General features: G+C 48.9%; 4 protein-coding genes across 4 annotated transcripts; 1 reads left to right on the top strand and 3 right to left on the bottom strand.

Annotated features, from left to right (window-relative positions):
• Positions 1 to 430: 430 nt before the first annotated feature.
• On the bottom strand, positions 431 to 8,498 carry EIF3I (eukaryotic translation initiation factor 3 subunit I). The gene is made up of 11 exons (XM_059488898.1): positions 8,432 to 8,498; positions 8,113 to 8,205; positions 7,942 to 8,029; positions 7,408 to 7,473; positions 5,692 to 5,841; positions 4,048 to 4,175; positions 2,692 to 2,802; positions 2,327 to 2,416; positions 1,840 to 1,913; positions 1,664 to 1,756; positions 431 to 836 (listed from the first exon to the last, which is right to left on the bottom strand). Exons 1-11 carry the CDS (start codon positions 8,432 to 8,434, stop codon positions 755 to 757), a joined length of 978 nt encoding a protein of 325 aa, XP_059344881.1. The 5' UTR covers positions 8,435 to 8,498; the 3' UTR covers positions 431 to 754.
• A 34-nt stretch (positions 8,499 to 8,532) lies between these two features.
• Positions 8,533 to 12,271, top strand: TMEM234 (transmembrane protein 234). The gene is made up of 5 exons (XM_059488915.1): positions 8,533 to 8,571; positions 9,541 to 9,692; positions 11,160 to 11,226; positions 11,351 to 11,443; positions 11,983 to 12,271. Exons 1-5 carry the CDS (start codon positions 8,559 to 8,561, stop codon positions 12,042 to 12,044), a joined length of 387 nt encoding a protein of 128 aa, XP_059344898.1. The 5' UTR covers positions 8,533 to 8,558; the 3' UTR covers positions 12,045 to 12,271.
• Positions 12,272 to 14,258: 1,987 nt separating this feature from the next.
• On the bottom strand, positions 14,259 to 19,638 carry IQCC (IQ motif containing C). The gene is made up of 6 exons (XM_059488505.1): positions 19,525 to 19,638; positions 18,895 to 19,038; positions 18,750 to 18,809; positions 17,561 to 17,810; positions 15,752 to 15,861; positions 14,259 to 14,497 (listed from the first exon to the last, which is right to left on the bottom strand). Exons 1-6 carry the CDS (start codon positions 19,636 to 19,638, stop codon positions 14,390 to 14,392), a joined length of 786 nt encoding a protein of 261 aa, XP_059344488.1. The 3' UTR covers positions 14,259 to 14,389.
• A 67-nt stretch (positions 19,639 to 19,705) lies between these two features.
• On the bottom strand, positions 19,706 to 21,649 carry CCDC28B (coiled-coil domain containing 28B). Its single transcript, XM_059488912.1, has 5 exons — positions 21,431 to 21,649; positions 21,192 to 21,346; positions 20,237 to 20,391; positions 20,103 to 20,125; positions 19,706 to 19,778 (listed from the first exon to the last, which is right to left on the bottom strand). Exons 1-5 carry the CDS (start codon positions 21,583 to 21,585, stop codon positions 19,727 to 19,729), a joined length of 540 nt encoding a protein of 179 aa, XP_059344895.1. The 5' UTR covers positions 21,586 to 21,649; the 3' UTR covers positions 19,706 to 19,726.
• Positions 21,650 to 21,951: the final 302 nt, after the last annotated feature.

Genomic DNA, 21,951 nt, shown 5'->3' with positions numbered 1-21,951 from the left:
CAACATCCTCCCCCCTAAAATCCCCAAGGCTGCAGCCTCTGTCGTGCCAGCAGCTCTGGGCCCAGAGCCAGTCTGGGAATTCTGCCCTTGAGCCCAGTTTTGAGGAAGGAAAGAGGAAAAAATAAAAGAGCCAGGAGGGTGTGAGGGTGAGGATCTGCACAGGAGCTCCCAGGGCAGGAAAAGGAAATATCTGCAATGTCTGTTCCATGAGAGGAGCTGGCTCAGGGTCAGCCCAGCAGACAGAGCAGCGGGGCCAGGCGTGTGCAAAACAATTCCTGGCTGCTGAATTTGCAGCTTTTTCACACTTGAGGGCAGGGCTGAGGCTGTGGAGCCTCCCTGGGAAGGAGTTCATGGATGGGCAGAGGTCCCAGGAGGAGCAGCACTGCTCCATGGGTGTGGAAGAAATGACAACAGAGCTGGCAAAACAAAGTCCTTGGGTTAATTTTGATCCAGATAGGGAAAAATCAACCTAAAAAAACCCCACAGAGGTGCTTTTCTTTGTGTTTAGAAAAGATTTCTATTTATTTCCTCTTTTTTTCCCCTCCCCCTGGTTTATAAATATGCCCAGCAGGGCAGGCAGCCAACTCCAGTTCCCCTCACTCTTGTCCCAGTAAAAACCACTGGAGAGTTCCCACTTCCCCAACCTCCCAAACCCCCAAAATCGCTGCCAAAAACAACTTCAGGCCCTTCCTGGAGCCCTGGGCAAGGGCTTGGAGAAGGGAAAAGAAGAGGAGAAGTGAAGGAAATTCCTCCTTCAGGCTTCAAACTCGAACTCGAAGTACTGGGGGTCGAAGTAGTGGATGCGGACGTAGCCATCCTCACCCCCACTGCTGTAACTGCAGGAGGAAAGGGAAAATCAGGAATGAGAAACTCAGGAATGCTGCTGACAGCAAAAATAGGAAGTTTGGCCTCCTCATCCACTCCTGAAACTGATACAGGAATCACAAAGTGGGAAAAAATATCAGGGATGTGGGGCAGGGTGTGAGTGACTCCCTAGGCTGGGAATGGGAGAATTCAGGGGCTGGTTCCACTCCCAGCACAGAAATCACCTCAGTCTGCTCATATCCCAGTTCAAAAGTGGAACTGGGTGCACTGGGGACACTGAGCTGTAGCTGCAGGGAGGAATGGCAGAGTCAGGAAGGAATGGCAGAGTCAGGAATGGCAGAGTCAGGAATGGCAGAGTCAGTCAGGAATGGCAGAGTCAGGAATGGCAGAGTCAGGAATGGCAGAGTCAGGAATGGCAGAGTCAGGAATGGCAGAGTCAGTCAGGAATGGCAGAGTCAGTCAGGAATGGCAGAGTCAGTCAGGAATGGCAGAGTCAGTCAGGAATGGCAGAGTCAGTCAGGAATGGCAGAGTCAGGAATGGCAGAGTCAGTCAGGAATGGCAGAGTCAGTCAGGAATGGCAGAGTCAGGAATGGCAGAGTCAGGAACGCTGCTGGCAGCAAAAATGGGAAGTTTGGTCTCCCCATCCACTCCTGAAACTGATACAGGAACCACACAGTGGAAAAATATTCAGGAATGTGGCCCAAGTGTGGGGCAGGGTGTGGGTGACTCCCTGGGCTGGCTCAGAACGGGAGAATTCAGGGCCTGGTTCCACTCCCACCCTGAGTCTGGTCATATCCCAGTTCAAAAGTGGCACTGGGGACACTGCAAGGCTCTCACCTCTTCCCATCAGGGTGGAAGGCCACGCTGTTGATGGGCCCAAAGTGCCCCTTGACTCTGCCAAACTCCTCCTCAAAAGCCAAGTGGAAGAACCTGGGAGGAGGAAGATGGAAATTGTCACAAACCCAAGAGGGACAAAAGCACAGAATCCTCAAAAACAACAAAAAAGGACCAACCTGGCCTCGAATTTGCCAATCCTGGTGGAGGTTGTGGTCACATCCATGGCCTCCTGCCCTCCTCCCAGCACCACCTGCAGGGGAAGGAAACCAGAGAAATCACAGACAGAGCCCTTCAGTGCTTCCCTCTGGGATTTGGGGTTGGGAAAAACCTCCAACATTGATCCCCACCTTAAAACCAGTTTAGACCAGTGAGTGCCAGGTCCAGAGGTTCCCTGGACACCTCCAGAGGTGGTGACAGCCTCCAGCACTTCCCAATAATCCCACAAATCCCACAAATCCACCAGCAGCCTCCAACCCCCTGAGGAATTCCCACCTCCCTGGCACTTTCCATCAGAGCACACCAAACTTTGCTCCCAGGGCCTGACCCAGCAAAAATTCCCCAGGTTTATTCCTTATTCCAGAGTGTTGGTTTTGGGCTGGACTGGGAACAGCCACACTGCAGGAGTGCCAGGATCAGTGAGAGCCTCAGGGAGCTCATCCTTACATGATCAAAAATGGGGGACAGGGCAGCAGAGTTCACCGGCCGCTCCGTCCTGAACGTCTTCAGGTGCTCCAGGGATGTGCAGTCAAAGAGCTATGAGGGAAAAATGATAAATTAATTCATTATCTCCAGCTGCTGGGCCTCACCTGCATGGATGTTCCCTCTCCAAGCTCAAATCCCAAAAATATTCCCCCAAAAAGGGAAATCTTCCACCTTCCAGAATCTGAACTGCAAATGTTCTACGGAAATACCAAAATATTTCACTTTCAATGCTTGGCTGTTCATTTTCTTTCTCACTGAACATTCTCAAGGAGCAGAACCCCCCTCTGAGGAGAGATCCTGGCAGGAAAAGTGCAGACAAAGCTCACCTTGGCTGTGTTATCCTTGGAAGCAGTGATGAACATGGTCATGTCCCTGGAGGTCTGGATGTCATTGATTTGCTTGGTGTGCTCCTTGATATTGGAGAGCTGCTCCCCTGACTGGAGGGAAAAAGAGTTTTCAGGGAGGTGGGAAGGGATTCCTCACTAAAAACAGCCTGGGAGATCATGGAATAAAATCCTGGAATGCTTTGGGTGGTAAGGGAATTTAGGAATGGATTCAGTTCCACACCCTGTGCTGAGGTGTCACTTCCAGACTTGCTTGGGGCAGCCTCAAATTTTAACAAAGGAGGGGAAAAGGAGTTCTCAGGGAGCTGGGAAGGGATTCCCTCATTACAAATAACATGGAATGGAATCCTGGAAGTGATTCCCTCATTAAAAACAGCCTGGAATGGAACCTGGAATGATCAGGGTGGGAATTTAGGAATGGATTCAGTTCCAGGTCCCTGCTCTGTGTCAATTCCAGCCTCGCTCCGAGGAGCCTCAGATTTTAACAGAGCAGGGGAAGAGGAATTTTCAGTGAGCTGGGAAGTGATTCCCTCATTAAAAACATCTTGGGAGAACATGGAATAGAACCCTGGAATGCTTTGGGAGGGAATTTAGGAGTGGATTCAGTTCCACACCCTGTGCTGAGGTGTCACTTCCAGACTTGCTTGGGGGAGCCTCAGATTTTAACAGGGGAGAGGAAGAGGAATTTTCAGGGAGCTGGGAAATGTTTTCCTCATTAAAAATAATTTGGGAGATAATGGAATAAAATCCTGGGAGAACAAGGAACAGAACCCCCAGAACAGAAATGCACTGGGAGGGAATTTAGGAAAGGATTCAGTTCCATGTCCCTGCTCTGCATCACTTCCAGCCTCACCTGGAGTAGCCTCAGATTTTAACAGGGGAGGGGAATTTTCATGGAGCTGGGAAGTGATTCCCTCATTAAAAACAACTTAAAAGAACATGGAATGGAATCCTGGAATGCTTTGGGTAGGAAGGGAATTTAAGAATGAATTCATTTCCATGTCCCTGTGCTGAGGTGTCACTTCCAGCTTCGCTCAGGGGAGCCCCAGATTTTAACAAGAGAAGGGAAGAGGGATTTTCAGGGAGCAGAGAAGTGATTCACCCATTAAAATAAACATGGAACAGAAGAGCTCATGGAGTAAAACCTGGAATGCTCTGGGCTGGAAGGAAATTTAGAAACAGATTCAGTTCCACACCCTGCTCTGTGCCAACTCCAGCCTCGCTCAGAGCACCCCCATATCTCACTGATCCTTGCTGGAGCTGCTGTTTGGAGCCCCCAATCCCCCATCCCAGCCCTGATGCCCCCAGGAATGCTGCCCAGGCTGTCCCAGGCCCTACCTTGGCACTGAACTGGTTGAGCTCCCCGTTCTCATGGCCAGCAATGATGAACTCCCCAAGGGGGCCCCACACGGCGCTGGTGATCTTGGAGTCACTGCAGGGAATCTTCATGTAGGGCTCGTTGTTCTCTGGGGGAGGGAAAGGGGAAATCGGCACCCAGAGCCACCTCTGAGCCCTCTGTGCCCTCTGCCCCGCCTGCATTTGGGATTTTCCAGCATTTCAAGGTGGATTTTTATTTATGGAGCTCAGATTTCCATGGCAGCATTTTGGAATCCCATAACAAAGAGGGAAGGAATTGTGTCCTTGCTTATGTGATCACCCCCCTCCCTGCAAAGATATTTTTTTAGGGAAAAAAATCACCCCCAAGCACTCTCAGCAAGGAGATTTTTTTAGGGAAATTCAATTTTCAAGAGCAGGAATTCAGGATGAACTCCCTGCTGCAGCATTCCCACAAATTGGCTCTTCCCTGTTCCTGATGCTCCTGAGGTAAAAGGGAGCTTTATAATCCCCTATAAAATTAAGATTTATCCTTTTATGTCCCATGCTCAGCTTGGATTTGGGATTTTCCAGCATTTCAAGGTGGATTCCTTGGTAGCTTTTATTTATGGAGCTCAGATTTCCAGGGGGCTCAGAGGCTGCATTTTGGAATCCCATAAGGAAGGCAATGAAGGAATTGTGGTAAAAGAGAGCTTTATAATCCCCTATAAAATTAAGATTTATCCTTTTATGTCCCCTGCTCAGCTGGATTTGGGATTTTCCAGGATTTCAAGGGTGGATTTTTATTTATGGAGCTCAGATTTCCAGGGACAGCATTTTGAAATCCCATAGGGAAGGGGGGTGGATTTTCCAGCATTTCAAGGTGGATTCCTTGGTGATTTTAATTTCTGGAGCTCAGATTTCCAGGGAGTTCAGGGGCAGCATTTTAGAATCCCATAAGGAAGGGATGAAGGAATTGTGTCCTTGCTGATGTGATCATCTCACAACAACTCCAAATCATCCAGCAAAGAGATTTCTTAGGGAAGTTTCTCTGCTCCACCCCTGAAAATATTCCAGGTCAGGTTAGAGCAACTTGGGATAGGGAAAGGAATCCCTGCTGAGCTGGATTTGGGGTTTTCCAGCATTTCAAGGTGGATTTTTATTTATGGAGCTCAGATTTCCAGGGCAGCATTTTGAAATCCCATAAGGAAGGGGATGAAGGAATTGTGTCCTTGCTGATGTGATCATCCCCCAACCACCCCAAATCATCCAGAAAAGAGATTTTTTAGGGAATCATCCCCTCTGCTCCATCCCTGGAAATGTTCCAGGTTAGAGCAACTTGGGCTAGGGGAAGGAATCCCTGCTCAGCTGGATTTGGGACTTTCCAGCATTTCAAGGTTAGATTTTTATTTATGGAGCTCAGATTTCCAGGGCAGCATTTTGAAATCCCATAAGGAAGGGGATGAAGGAATTGTGTCCTTGCTGAAGTGATCACCTCCAACCACTCCAAACCATCCACAAAAGAGATTTTTTAGGGAAGCTTCTCTGCTCCATCCCTGGAAATGTTCCAGGTTCGAGCAACTTGGGCTGGGGAAAGGAATCCCTGCCCATGAGATTTAACCCCAAAAGCCCCAGTGGGACCCCAGAGGGGCTCCCCTGGCCCCTCACCAATCTGGCTGGGGTCCCTGAGGTCGAAGAAGCTCACAAAGCACTGGTAGCCCATCTGCTTGTCCGTGGAGAACATGATGATGTTCCCTCCAAAGTCGAAGCCACACGTCCTCACGGCTGAGCTGGTCTTCACCAGGGCCAGCTGCTTCCCTGGGGGGCAGAGCAGGGGAAAAAGGGATTTCATCATTAAAAACAGCCTGGGAGAGCATGGAATGGAAGCTGGAATGGAAGCTGGAATGATCTGGGGGGGAATTAAGGGATGGATTCAGTTCCAGGTCTCTGTGCTGTGACAATTCCAGACTTGCTCAGGGCGGCCTCAGATTTCAACAGGGAAAGAGGGATTTTCAGGGAGCTGGGAAATGTTTTCCTCATTAAAAATATCATGGAATAGAACCCTGAAATGTTCTGGGTGGGAATTTAGGAATGGATTCAGTAACAGATCCCTGCTCTGTGTCAATTCCAGCCTCACTCAGGAGAGCCTTAGATTTTAACAGAGATGGGGAAAATGAGTTTTCAGGGAGCTGGGAAGTGATTCCATCCTTCAAAACACCCACGCTCATTAGGAGAAGGTGCTGGAATAGAATGGAACCCTGGAATGGAACCTGGAATGATCTGGGTGGGAATTTAGGAGTGGATTCAGTTCCACATCTCTGTGCTGTGACAATTCCAGCCTCGCTCAGGGGAACCTCAAATTTTAAAAAGGGGAGGGGAAGAGGAATTTTCAGTGAGCTGGGAAATGATCCCCTCATTAAAAACAGCCTGGAGAGCATGGAATAAAATCCTGGAATGCTCTGGGTGGGAATTAAGAAGTGAATTCAGTTCCACATCCCTGCACTGAGGTGTCACTTCCAGCCTTGCTGGGGGAAGCCTGAAATTTTAACATGGGAGGGGAAGAGGAATTTTCAAAGTTCTGGGAAGAGATTCCCTCATTAAAAACACCCATCCTCGTTGGGAGAAGGTGTTGGAATAGAATGGAACCCTGGAATGGAACCTGGAATGATCTGGGTGGGAATTTAGGAGTGGATTCAGTTCCACATCTCTGTGCTGTGACAATTCCAGCCTCGCTCAGGGGAATTTCAGATTTTAACAAGAGGAGGGGAAGAGGAATTTTCAGGGAGCGGGGAAATGATCCCCTCATTAAAAACAAACTGGGAGAGCATGGAATAAAATCCTGGAATGCTCTGGGTGGGAATTAAAGAATGAATTCAGCTCCACACCCTGCACTGAGGTGTCACTTCCAGCCTTGCTGGGGGAACCTCAGATTTTAACAGTGGAAGAGAAGAGGAATTTTCAGGGAGCTGGGAAATGTCTTCCTCATTAAAAATAACATGGAATGGAATCCTGAAATGTTTTAGGTGGGAAGTGAATTTAGGAGTGGATTCAGTTCCACACCCTGTGCTGAGGTGTCACTTCCAGCCTCGCTCAGAGGAGCCTCAAATTTTAAAAGGGAAAAGGAATTTTCAGGGAGCTGGGAAGTGATTCCCTCATTAAAAACAGCCTGGAATAGAACCCTGGAATGCTCTGGAAGGCAATTTAGGAGCGGATTCAGTTCCACACCCTGTGCTGAGGGGTCACTTCCAGCCTTGCTTGGGGCAGCCTCAGATTTTAACAGGGGAGGGGAGGAGTCCCAGCAGTGTCCCAGCAATGCCCCCAGGCCCAGGGATGTCCCAGGACTGTCCCAGGTGTGTCCCCAAAGGGAGTTTGGGGTGCTCTCACCTGTCTCACAGTCCCACAGGCGGCAGCTGTTGTCTGCAGAGCCGGTCAGGACGTGCCTGGTGTCCCCTGGGCCTCCATTAAGGGAAAATCAGCCCCAAATTCCCCTGCCAGGGCACTCACAGAACGGTTCTGAACCCAAAAAGGGATTTTTTGGGGGGGCAAAACCTCCCCCAGGGAAGGCAACACAGAGCCCAAGTGTTCCCATGGCAAAATCCCATAATTCCCTCACGAAATTTAAAAGAAAAGGTTCAGGTTCTTACATTTAAACAATTTTTCCACACTTTTATCTCTGCTGCCTGTGGAAAACCTTCCCAAATACCCAGAGAAGCAGCAAAAGGCACGACAAACCCAGATATCCATTGGGATGTTATTTCAAATGGGAAAACACCCAAAAAAAAAAAGGAAAAGAAGAGGCAGCAGAAGAATTTAAATGCTGCTCTTGGAGAGGAGGATGAGAAGCAGCCGGGAGGAAGCACCGGCGATGATTCAGCCACTAAAACATGAAATAAAACCGGTTTGGGGATCAAAGGATACAGTCAGCATCCACACACCACACAGCTCCCGTGTGCCCATTGTAGGTCCCCAACCTCTCGCCGTTCACCGAATACCAAACATTGACAATCTGCGAGGAAGGGGGGAAGAAATTTAATTAAAATTAAGGATTAATTAATGGACGGTTAATTAGCGCGGGTGGGGAGCACTCACGGGATCCTTGGCCACGGTGAACAGCAGGTCTCCCTCGCGGTTGTATTTGATCTGAGTGATGGAGCGCTCATGGCCTTGCAGCAAGATGGGCTTCTGTAATTAATGATTAAATAATTAATGAGGGTGAGGATAGGGGGGGGCGAGCGCGGCCCCCGGTCCGAGGCTCCTGGGACGCGGGGGATCGGCCAAGCCAAGCCAAGCCAAGCCAAGCCAAGCCAAGCCGCCGCGCCCAGGAGCCTCGGACCGAGGGTGCGGAGCCGGTGAATCATCGGTGGCACCGAAACTCGCGGCTCCGAGCCCGCGGCCATCCCGCTCTCACCATGGCGGCCACGCTGAGGCCTCACGGGGCGGCACTTCCGGGATGGCGGCGGCGCGCCGGAAATACGTCCCGGTATCCATGGTAACAGAGGGGCTTCCGGGAAAGCAGGAAGTGTCACGGCGTTGCCATGGCGATCGCGGGTGAGGAGGGAGCGATGGCGGCGCGGGGAGGGTTTGGATGGGAAGGGGAAACGTGGCTGGGAGGGCTGAGGGGGTGCGAGGAGGGAGGGTCGGGCTCTTGTGGCAGGACGGGGACGTGGAATGGGGAAGGAATTTGGGGATCAGCCGGTCCCGCGGGCAAGGACAGCTGGCACCGGCCCGGGCTGCTCCGGGCTCATCCGGCCGGGCCCCGGGCACTGCCCGGTGCTGAGGGTGATGCCTGGAGAGGCTCTCTGGAACAGAGGCTGGACAGAGTTAAAGAATAAAGCAGGCATTTGTTAAAAGACCTTTAATTGATACACCTTGGGCCGTACAAGAGCCCGGCTGTGGCTACACCCAAGATAGACCCCAAGTCACGAGTTTTCACACTTTTATAAGTTTTGGTCCATTTCCATATGGGCTTCAGTGTCCAATTCCAGCTCAGGTTCTGCAGTCCCACCCTCCCAGTTTGTTCCCCTCCATTCCCTGTTTGCACTTTTGGGGGCTGAGGCTGCAGCGGTGTCCTTGGTTCTGGGGCTGGAAAAGGATTGTGCTGTGGGACTGAGGAGAGGAAAAGGATTGTTCTGTGTGACCGAGCTGTGAGGAGACCTTGCTAAAACACTTCATATTAAGTTCAGAGTCACACACTAAGGCACTGCAGAGTATGGAAAATATAAAACCTAAAACTGAAGGCATCAAGGGGGCTGAGGCCGGGCTGGCTGCCGGCTCTGACCCCGCCGTTCCCCGCAGGGCAGGCGCTGGCCCTGGGCTGGCTGCCGGCTCTGACCCCGCTGTTCCCGGGGCCGGGCTGGCTGCCGGCTCTGACCCCGCTGTTCCCGGGGCCGGGATGGCTCCCGGCTCTGACCCTGCTGTTCCCGGGGCTGAGGCCGGGCTGACTGCCGGCTCTGACCCCGCCGTTCCCGGGGCTGAGGCCGGGCTGGCTGCCGGCTCTGACCCCGCCGTTCCCCGCAGGGCAGGCGCTGGCCCTGGCGCTGGTGGCCGCGCTCTGGGGCGGGACCGGCCCGTTCCTGAGGGCCGCAGCCGCGGGCATGGAGGAGCAGCGGGGCCGGGGCCGCCTGCGGCAGCTGCTGGCGGAGCTGCGATTCCTCAGCCTCAACTGGCAGGTGAGAGCCCGCCTGGCATTAATTATAAATTATAAATATCATTAATGGCTTCTTTGTCATTGGTGTGTTGGCTTCTGCAAGTTATTGGTAATCACAGAGATCCTGATATAGTGCAGCTTGTAATCCCTTTTAACTGCTTTTTGGTACAATAAATATAATAAATATAATAAATACACTATACTATACTATAATATAGTAACATAATAATGTAATATAATATATATTATATGTATAATATATATTATACATATATTGTATATGTATAATATATATAATACATATAATATATATTATATATTATATATAGTCTATATATTGTATTATATATAGTCTATATATTATATAGACTATATTATATATAGTCTATATATTATATATAGTCTATATATTATATTATATTATATTATATTATATTATATTATATTATATTATATTATATTATATTATATTATATTATATTATATTATATTATATTATATTTGTAGTATATAGTATATATATTACATTATATATAGTTTATTAATATTAAATAATATTAATTAATTAATTTAATATATAATGTATATTTATATATTATTATATAATTAATGTAAAGCAGTTATATGTAACATAATGAAAATATAATATAATATAATATAATATAATATAATATAATATAATATGACATAACAACATAATATAGTATAATATAATATAATATAATATAATATAATATAATATAATATAATATAATATAATATAATATAATATAATATAATATAATATAATATAATATAATATAATATAATATAATATAATATAATATAATATAATATATCAGGTTTTGTATGCACCAAGTAGTTTATTTAAATAATAATATGATAAATATAGCTTAGAGCTTCTCATACTATTAAAGTACAAACTATGTGCTGTTAAATATTTTATTTGTGGAACTAACTCAGATAATAATGTAAAATAGCTCTGTTAATTCAATGTATTTGTGGACTGTCTTATCTGAATAATAAAATAACAATAAAAGGACCAGGACATCAAGAGATAAAGAAAACTCTGCTGAAAATTTGGTATCCTTGCTGAAACCCCAATATCCACAATTCCCCATGCTCAGGGGGTTATTCCTGCAGAATTCCCACCTCTCCCAGGTGTCCTGCACCACAGAATCCTCAAAAACAAAAGAAAAAAAAGAGCTCCAGGGTTTCTCCAGCACCGCCACTTCCCAAAGGAAAGGGAAGATCAATCCCTGGGCTGCTCTGGGCCAGGATTTTCCCTGCCAGAGGGAAAAGAACCAACCTGGCCTGGAATTTGCCAGTCCTGCTGGAGGTTTGGTCACATCCAGGGGCTCCTGCCCTCCTCCAGCACCACCTGCAGGGAGGGAAACCAGAGACACCAAAACCAGAGCCCTGGGAATGGGAAAAACCTCCAGGATTGAAACCAGTTTGGAACCTCAGGCAGCTCTGTGTTCTCCTGCAGTACCTGGTGCCCTTCCTGCTCAACCAGGCTGGATCTCTGCTCTTCTACCTCACCTTGGCCTCCACAGGTCAGATCCTGCTGCTTTTTTTGGGGTGCTTTGGTGGGATTTTGTGGCTCAGCCAAACAGCAAGAAGATCCCTTGGAATAATCCCAAACAAATCAAATTTCTGCACTTGGATCTCACGTTTCAGACCTGTCCCTGGCAGTGCCACTCTGCAACTCCCTGGCTTTGGTTGTGACCTTGGTGACTGGGAAAATCCTGGGAGAGGACATTGGGGGCAAAAGTGAGTCCCCACTTCCAGCTTTTATTGGATTGAGATGATTTGATTTTTAATGTAAAATTTAATTTCTAATATGGGGGATTTCATTTATAATGTGGGGGGATTTGATTTTTCATGTGGGAGATTTGATTTTAATGTATAATTTAATTTACAATCTAACCTGAAGACACCAAACACCCCACAAGGCTTGAACTGGGTCAGAGCAGCTTTGGCTGCAGGGAATTGAAATGAGAATGGAAAATTCCCATTTCAATGGGATTTTTTATCCCATTGAAAAGGGAAAAGGAATTGAAATAGATTTTTGGGCAGGACTGGTGAATTTAAAGCCAGAATTGTCTGTTTAAAGCTAAAAGAATTTAAATTTCCCTCAGTAAAATGCCCACCATGGAAAAGGAGTGGCCCAAAAGTCACCGTGCCCTGCTCAGGTGGTCAGGAAAAAGCAGGAAATTGGGGAATTTCAAACTGCAGGAGCTGGAGGTCGTTGTTTGGGGCAGATTCCCGGTTTGTCCCCATTTGCTGATCCTGGATTTGTTCCCCCCCAGGAGCTGTGGCAGGAATGCTGCTCACCATGCTGGGGGTGTCCCTGTGCCTGGCTGGGGCCTGAGGCAGCAGCAGAACAGCAGAGGATGATCCAGGGCTCACCTGGGAAGGTGTTTTGGGATGGATCCCAAACAAATCCCATGGATTGCACTCCCCACTGCAGGGACAGCAGCCAGCTTTGTGCCTTAAGGGGATTTTGGTGCCTCTTTGAAGGCCACAGTGACCAAACTTGGACAGCACTGAAGGGGGGTAAGAAAGGGTTAATAAATTATCCAGTGTGACCTCCTGGCACTGATGGGAGTTTTTGATTAGTCCAAACCCTCCTGAGCACCCCAAAACCCTTCTGAGCACCCCTAAACCCTTCCAAGCAGCCACTCACTGATCCCAAACCCTCCTGACCACCCCAAACCCTCCTGAGCACCCCAAAACCTTCTGGCCACCTCTAAACCCTTCCAAGCAGCCCCTCACTGAGCCCAAACCCTTTTGCCAAGCCCAAACCAAATTCTTCCAGTTATCCTAAACCCTTCTGCCCACCCCACACCCTTCTGAGCACCCTAAAGCCTCCTGGGCACCCCAAACCCTTCAACCTCACTGATCCCAAATCCTTCCAGCCACCCTAAACCCTTCCAAGCAGCCCCTCACTGAGCCCAAACCCTTTTGCCAAGCCCAAACCAACTTCTTCCAGTTCCCCTAAACCCTTCTGACAATCAATCCCAAACCCTTCTGAGAATCCCAAACCTTTCCAGCCACCCCAAACCCTTGTGACAACCCTAAACCTCCTGAGCGGCCTCCTGAGCACCCCAAACCCTCCTGTGCATCCTCAGGGCTCTCCGATCCTGCAGGATTTATCCCCCAGGATCTGATCCAGGTTCCCACCAGGATTCCTGGATCAGCAGCTCGTGTCCCACCCCTGTCCAGGTGCTGTCACCTCCCTGTCACAATTTGGGAAGTCCCAAAGCTCCTGTCCTGTCCTGGCCACCCTTCCCTCAGCCATGGAGACACCAGGAGAAACCAGTGAGCCAGGCAGGAACAGCTTCAGCATCAGGAAAAGATTTTTTTTATTCTCAAAAAATAAAAAGAATTCCAGAATTCCAGAGCAGAAGGATCCACATCTGCTGTGGGGTCGGGGCAGGGGAGAACAGCACCAGTGTGGGGGAAAGTCCCTGAGGGAACCTGGGATGTCCCTGGATGTCCCCCTGGGATGTCCCTTTCTGAGGGAACTGGGATGTCCCTGAATGTCCCTGGGATGTCCCTGGATGTCCCTTTGTGAGGGACCTGGGATGTCCCTGAATGTCCCTGGGATGTCTCCTGGGATGTCCCTTTGTGAGGGATCTAGGATGTCCCTGGATGTCCCTTTCTGATGGACCTGGGATGTCCCTTTGTCCTTTTCTGAGGGACCTGGGATGTCCCTGGGATGTCCCTTTGAGGGACCTGGGATGTCCCTGGATGTCCCTTTCTGAGGGATCTCAGATGACCCCTGGGATGTCCCTTTCTGAGGGACCTGGGATGTCTCTGGATGTCCCTGGGATGTCCCTTTGTCCTTTTCTGAGGGACTTGGGATGTCCCTGGATGTGTCTTTCTGAGGGATCTGGGATGTCCCCAAGGGATGTCCCTTTCTGAGGGATCTGGGATGTCCCTGGATGTCCCTTTCTGAGGGATCTGGGATGTCCCTGGATGTCCCTTTCTGAGGGATTTGGGGTGTCCCTGAGCTGAAGGAATTGCCAAAGCACCAGCTCCTTTGTCCAGGAGAGAATTCCCAGAGGCAGAATGAGCCTCACCCCAAGGATCAGGGGATTGCCCTCCCTCCCCACTCTGCACTCCCAAAACCCCCCTGGGACACCCAGGACAGTGCAGAGCCACCCCAGACCCCAACTCCCACACGGAATCCCCCCAGTTCTGTGGTCAGAGCTCCTTCCTGCAGCTCCAGCTCCTCCACAGCCCCTGCTGGGAGCGCCAACCCTCCTGTCCCACCTGGATCATCCAGCTCAGCCCCAGCAGGATCCCCTGGGATGGGGTGGGATCCATGGGATGGGGTGGGATGGGATCCATGGGATGGGATGGGATCCATGGGATGGGGTGGGATCCATGGGATGGGATGGGGTGGGAAGGGAAGGGAAGGGAAGGGAAGGGAAGGGAAGGGAAGGGAAGGGAAGGGAAGGGAAGGGAAGGGAAGGGAAGGGAAGGGAAGGGAAGGGAAGGGAAGGGAAGGGAAGGGAAGGGAAGGGAAGGGAAGGGAAGGGAAGGGAAGGGAAGGGAAGGGAAGGGAAGGGAAGGGAAGGGAAGGGAAGGGATGGATCCCTCCAGGACACTCCCATGGCTGCTGCTGCTCAGTGCTGCTCACACCCAACACCCCCAGCAGGATTCAGCTCCATTTCCCGGGGTGAGGCACCCCCAGCTGTCCCTGTGCCATCAGAGCTGCGGCTGCTGCAGCCCCAGGGCCTCTCCAGAGCAGGCCAGGAACTCGGGGATGCTGCTGGGAGGGGCAGCAACTCCCAACTTCTGCTTCAGCAGCAGGAACTGCGGGGAGACACAGCCCGATGTGCATTGCTTTGTGTTTCCCATCTATTTGTTTATATTTTCTTTTAGATCTCTTTATATTTTCTATTTCCTTTTCTATTGTCTTTGATATTTCTTTCTATTTTCTATTTTATTTTATATTTTCTTTTCTACTTCCTTTTCTATTGCCTTTGATATTTCTTTATATTTTCTATTTTCTATTTTATTTTCTATTATCTATTTCCTTTTCTATTTTCTTTGATATTTCTTTTTATTTATATTTTATACTTTATATTTTCATTTATATTTCCTTTATATTTTCTTTTATATATTTCCATTATATTTTATTTTCTTAATATTTCCTTTATATTTTTATATTCCTTTGATATAGATTTGATACTTTATTTTTTAGATTTCTTTATATTTTCTTTTATATTCCCTTAATATTTCTTTTCTATTCCTTTATATTTTCTATTTTCTTTTATATTCCTTTATATTTTTATATTTTCTTTGATATTTCTATTTTATTTTATATTTTCCTTTATATTTTCTTTGATATTCTTTTAATTTTTTAATATTTTCTGTAATATTTTCCTTTATATTCCTTTATATTTTCTTTTGTATTTCCTTCATATTTTGATATTCCTTTCTATTTTTATATTTTCTTTTATATTTTATATTCCTTTCTATTTTCTTTGATATTTCCTTCATAATTTGATATTCATTTCTATTTTTATATTTTCTTTTACATTTTATATTCCTTTATATTTTTAAAGTATTTTCTTTGATATTTCTTTATATTTTCTATCATATTCCTTTATACTTTCTTTTATTTTTCCTTTATATTTTCTTTTATATTGCTTTATATAATTTTAATATTTTCCTTTATATTCCTTTACTTTTTAAAATATTTTCCTTTATATTTTCTTTGATATCTCCTTCATATTTTCTTTAATATTCCTTATGTTTTAATATTTTCCTTTATATTTTCTTTGATACCTCCTTCATATTTTCTTTAATATTCCTTATATTTTAATATTTTCCTTTATATTTTCTTTGATACCTCCTTCATATTTTCTTTAATATTCCTTATGTTTTAATATTTTCCTTTATATTTCCCATGCTATTCCTTTCTATTGTTTTTATATTTTCCTTTATACTTCCCTTGATATTTCTGAATTTTTTTTATATATTTTCCCTTATATTTTCTTTGATATTTCCTTTATATTTTCTTTGATTTTCCTCCATATTTCCTTTTAAATCCCCATTCCTCACCTGTTTCCTGCTGGCAATGGCCTGTTGGACCCACAGCAGCTCCAGCAGCAGCCGAGTCCTGAGGGCCTGCAGCTCCCAGCGGGGCAGCCCCTGCAGCTCCTCTGGGATTCCTGCAAAAAAAATGGGAAAAAATCAAAATTCAGTCATGTGCTGGCTGCTCCTGCAGCTCCTCTGGGATTTCTGCAAAAAAAATGGGGAAAAAATCAAAATTCAGTCATGTAGGGGATGATCCTGCAGCTCCTCTGGGATTCCTGCAAAAAAAAAAAAAGGGGAAAAAATCAAAATTCAGTCATGTAGGGGCTGATCCTGCAGCTCCTCTGGGATTCCTGCAAAAAAAATGGGGAAAAATCAAAATTCAGCTCTGTGAGGGCTGATCCTGCAGCTCCTCTGGGATTCCTGCAAAAAAAATGGGGAAAAAATCAAAATTCAGTCATGTCGGGGCAGCCTCTGCAGCTCCTCTGGGATTCCTGCAAAAAAAATGGGGAAAAAATCAAAATTCAGTCATGTGCTGGCTGCTCCTGCAGCTCCTCTGGGATTCCTGCAAAAAAAATGGGGAAAAAATCAAAATTCAGTCATGTGCTGGCTGCTCCTGCAGCTCCTCTGGGATTTCTGCAAAAAAATGGGGAAAAAATCAAAATTCAGCTCTGTGAGGGCTGATCCTGCAGCTCCTCTGGGATTTCTGCAAAAAAATGGGGAAAAAATCAAAATTCAGCTCTGTGAGGGCTGATCCTGCAGCTCCTCTGGGATTCCTGCAAAAAAAATGGGGAAAAAATCAAAATTCAGTCATGTGCTGGCTGATCCTGCAGCTCCTCTGGGATTCCTGCAAAAAAATGGGGAAAAAATCAAAATTCAGTCATGTGCTGGCTGATCCTGCAGCTCCTCTGGGATTCCTGCAAAAAAATGGGGAAAAAATCAAAATTCAGCTCTGTGAGGGCTGATCCTGCAGCTCCTCTGGGATTTCTGCAAAAAAATGGGGAAAAAAATCAAAATTCAGCTCTGTGAGGGCTGATCCTGCAGCTCCTCTGGGATTCCTGCAAAAAAAATGGGGAAAAAATCAAAATTCAGTCATGTGCTGGCTGATCCTGCAGCTCCTCTGGGATTCCTGCAAAAAAATGGGGAAAAAATCAAAATTCAGTCATGTGCTGGCTGATCCTGCAGCTCCTCTGGGATTTCTGCAAAAAAAAAGGGAAAAAATCAAAATTCAGTCATGTCGGGGCAGCTCCTGCAGCTCCTCTGGGATTCCTGCAAAAAAATTGGGGAAAAATCAAAATTCAGCTCTGTGAGGGCTGATCCTGCAGCTCCTCTGGGATTCCTGCAAAAAATGGGGAAAAAATCAAAATTCAGTCATGTGCTGGCTGCTCCTGCAGCTCCTCTGGGATTCCTGCAAAAAAAATGGGGAAAAAATCAAAATTCAGCTCTGTGAGGGCTGATCCTGCAGCTCCTCTGGGATTCCTGCAAAAAAAATGGGGAAAAATCAAAATTCAGCTCTGTGAGGGCTGATCCTGCAGCTCCTCTGGGATTCCTGCAAAAAAATGGGGAAAAAATCAAAATTCAGCTCTGTGAGGGCTGATCCTGCAGCTCCTCTGGGATTCCTGCAAAAAAAATGGGGAAAAAATCAAAATTCAGCTCTGTGAGGGCTGATCCTGCAGCTCCTCTGGGATTCCTGCAAAAAAATGGGGAAAAAAACAAAATTCAGCCCCTGCAGCTCCTCTGGGATTCCTGCAAAAAATTGGGAAAAACCCAAAATTCAGCCCTGAGGGGGCTTCTCCAACATTCCCAAAATATTCCCAAAATATTCGTGTCCCTCACCTGTGCTGGCTCCCAGCTCGCTGCTGTCACTGTCCCACTCCAGGGCTCCCTCCTCTTCCTCCTCAGGGCTTTCAGCAGCACCACACCCCAAATCTGGGGGGTTTGGGGTGGTTTTGGGGTTTTTGGGGTTTGGGGTTGAGGGGGGGATGTTCCCACCCCGCTCTGCTCCACCAGGATTTAACTTGCCCCATTTTTTTCTTTTTTTGTTCTCTGCAGCCTCCCCTGGATCCAAAGGTTTTCCTGGAGAGTGCTGAAAAAAAAAAAAAAAAAATAAAGGAAAAGAGAAAAAAAAAAAATCCCAATACAATGAGAGTGAAAAAGACGAGAAAATATTTTTAAAAAATCAAGAGAGCGTAAAAAAATATATGAGAGGAATGGGAGGAAAAAATGAAGATGAATAGGAAGAAAATAGGAAGGAAAAAAGGAATATGAAAGAAAACATAAAGAAATATAAGAGAATGTAAAAGAAATATAAAAGAAACATAAAATATCAAAAAAGAATTAAGAAAAAATAAACAGGAAGAAAATAGGAAGAAAAAAAAGGAATATAAAGAAATATAAAAGAAAATATAAAGAAATATAAAAGAAACATAAAAGAAAATATCAAAGAAAATATCAATGAAAGTATTAAAATAAAAGATGTATAAGAGAAAATATAAAGAAATATGAAAGAATATATTAAAAGATATGTAAAAGAAAATATTAAACAAAAGAAAATATATAAAAGAAAAGGTAAATAAATTTAAACATACCAAAGATAATATCAAAGAGGAAATATATATATTATATATATTATATAATATATTATATATTGTAATATATTATATCATATATATAATATTATCTATATAATATTATAATACAATATATAATATATATTATATAATATATAATAGATTATAATAGATAATATATAATAGATAATATATATTATATACTATATATAATATAGTATATATAATATAGTATATATATATATATATATATATATATATATATAATATATACTATATATAATATAGTATATATTATATTATATATAATGTATAATATATAAAAAGTATCAAAAACCAAAGAAATATCAAAGAAAATATTAATATACACAAAATAAAATATATTTAAAAAAAAAAAAACGGCTCTGCTGCTCTGGTTTGAGCCATCCCAACCTGTCCTGGGCTCACTCACTCACCTGGGCAGGCCGGGCTGCACCGGGAGCGCCAAATCCTGCGGGGGCAGGGCCGGGAGCGTCCTGCGGGCAGGGGCACGGGGTCAGCGCTGCCACCGGGCACGGCCCCGCTCCCGGTACCGCTCCCGGTGCCCCGCTGCTCACGGACCTCGGCGCCGAAGCGCGGCCGCTGCAGGACGCGGCCGCTCCAGCGCAGCTGCCTCAGGTCGCCCTCGATCTCCAGCACCGCGGCCTCGAACTCCGCCCGCACGCTCCGCAGGCGCCGCCGCAGCAGGAACCCCCTGGCACAGGCCTGGCACGGCCGGGGGCAACGCTGAGCGGGACCGAGCCCAACCGGGCACCGGCACCGAACCCAACCGGGCACCGGTACCCTCACCGAACCCAACCGGGCACCGGCACCGAACCCAACCGGAACCGGCACCGAACCCAACCGGGCACCGGCACCGGCACCGAAACCATCCCATCGCCCGTGCCCAGGGGTGCCCTCACGGAGCTGCCCGGCCGGGGACGCCCTCACGGAGGCGCCCGCCCCGAGGTGCCCTCACGGAGGCGCCCGCCCCGAGGTGCCCTCATGGAGGTGCCCGCCCCGAGGTGCCCTCATGGAGGTGCCCGCCCCGAGGTGCCCTCATGGAGGTGCCTGCCCGCCCGGGGTGCGCTCTCAGCCCTCTCCAGATGTGCCTCCCCGGGGTTTCATCCCGAAGTGCCCCCCTCAAAGGCCCCACCCGCCTTTCCCCTTCCCTTCCCGGCTCCCCGCCGTTCCCTCGGGCCGGTCCCGCACCTGCAGCCGCGTCACGGAGCGCAGGAGCCGCCGCCGCTCCTCGGTCTCAGCCTCAGCCCCGGCCCGCGGGCGCGGCGCGGCCGCCATGGCCCCGGCGCCGCCTGCTGCCGTCATCGGGCCGCGACCGCCGCCGCCATGGCGGGGACAGCGCCGCGCCCGCGCGGGGCTCCCGGGGACGGCGGGGACGGGGACAGGGCCGGGGTCAGGGCCCCGCGTCCTCGGGGTCCGAGCTCTCGGCCAGGTGCAGCTTCTGTCTGAGAGCGGGTCAAGGGGAAGCGCCAGCACCGTCACTGTCACCGGTGTCACTGCCACCACTGTCACTGCCACCATTGCCATTGTCACCCACACCGCCATCACTGCCACCCCTGCCACAGTCACCACTGCCACAGTCGCTGCCACCACGGCCACTGTCATCGCTGCCAGTGCCACCCTTGTCAGTGCCATCACGGGCAGTGCCATCATTGTCATCACCACCATCACTGCCACCATTGCGATTGCCACCCATCACCACCATCACTGCCACCCCTGCCACTGTCACCTCTGCCACTGTCACTGTCACTGTCACCAGCCAAGGATACATGGAGCTGCTGAGCTCTTCCAGCTGTGGGAGCAAAGGCAGAGCTGAGGGAGCAGAGGGGATGCCAGGCTGTGCCAGGCCTGGCAAGGGACAGGGGTGACAGGGGTGTCACAGGGTGTCACAGGTGCCACTCACGTGTGCCAGCAGCTGGTCCAGGTTCCTGTCAGCCGCCGCCTTCTTCTGCTCCTCAGGGAGCTCCTCCACGCACACGTCCAGCCCGAAGTGCAGCCGCGCCAGCTTCTCCTGCATCTCCCGCACGTGCTCCAGCTGCTCGAAGGAGCACTCCTTCCCTGGGGGCACCAGAACCTTCCAGAACATCCCTGGGGAGCGTCCAGCACAGCCCCAGAGCACCTTCCCTGTGGACCAATCCCAGCACCCAGCCTGCCCCTGATGCATCCATCCATCCATCCATCCATCCATCCATCCATCCATCCATCCATCCATCCATCATCCATCCATCCATCCATCCATCCATCCATCCATCCATCCATCCCATTCCTTCCCTTGGATCCAACATTTTCCCCATGCCACCTCTTCCCTGCGGATCCAAAATTCCCCAGCCCCAAAATTCCTCAGTTTGCTCCTTCCCCATGCCTATTCCACCTCATGGATCCCATCCCATGGATCAACTCCCATCCAAAACCATCCCATCCCACCTAATGGATCCCATTCCATAGATCCCATCCCATGGATCAAATCCCATCCCATCCCATCCCAAACCATCCCATCCTCACCCATGGACCCCATCTCATGGATCCCATCCGATGCCATCCCACCTCGTCCCATCCCATGGATCCCATCCCATTCCATGGATCCCATGCCATCTCATGGATCCCATCTCATCCCATGGAACAAATCCTATCCCAAACCATCCCACCCCATCCCATCCCATGGATCCCATTCCATAGATCCCATCCCATCCTATCCCATGGATGCCATCCCATCCTAAACCATCCCATGGATCCCATCTCATCCATCCCATCCTATCCCTTCCCATCCCATGGATCCCATCCACCCCATCCCATGGATCAAATCCCATGGATCCCATCCCATGGATCCCATCCCATGGATCCCCCCCCCCGTCCCTGACCGAACGCCTGCAGCTTTCCCGAGTGGAAGTCGCTGAGGAGGCTGAGCAGCCCGCGCTCCATCTCGCACACGTCGGACACATCCGTGAGGAAGCTGTGCTGGAGCGGCGCCCCCCGGGAGCCCCCGGCGCCCGCCCGCGCCCGCTCCTTGCTGGCCCTGCCGGGGAACGGGGCGTCAGCACCGGCATCGGTACCGGCACCGGTACCGGCACCGCCCCCGGTGCCCCCGGGCCGCACTGACCGGCGGGGCCGCGGCCGCTGGCGGGGCGAGGGCAGCGCGGGCAGCGGCAGCGCGAAGGACGCGCTCTTGCTCGGGGGCAGCGGCCGCGGGGCCCCGGCGGGCGGCGGCTGGGCCAGGCAGCTCTGCGGGCTCCGCTTCTTCCTGCGCTCCTCCATGGCGCCGATGGCACCGGGACCAGGACCGCGATCAGGACCGGGACCGGGCGTGCGGCGGACACGGCGTGTGGAGGCTCCTTCCCTGCACGGAGATAACGGGGAGAGGATGAGGATGCCCGGGGCACGGCGGAGGGGCTGGGGGAGCCCCGGGACAAGCGGACACATCCAGGGGCATCGGGACCCCCGGGGACAACGGAGAGGGTCGGGGACACCCAGGATAGAAGGGGACACGGCCAGGGGCACCGGGACCCCCCGTGTTAAGGAGTGACACCCACGGGCACCCCGACCGCCCCGGGGCTCGCTGGCGGCGGCAGGACCGGAGCAGGAGCTCGGTGCCCGTTCCCGGGGGGCTCCGCGCCCGGAGCA

The sequence above is a fragment of the Ammospiza nelsoni genome, chromosome 25 (genome assembly GCF_027579445.1).
Source record: "Ammospiza nelsoni isolate bAmmNel1 chromosome 25, bAmmNel1.pri, whole genome shotgun sequence".
In the NCBI taxonomy this organism is placed as follows: Eukaryota; Metazoa; Chordata; class Aves; order Passeriformes; family Passerellidae; genus Ammospiza; species Ammospiza nelsoni.
This window is presented reverse-complemented; position numbering and strand designations above follow the sequence as displayed.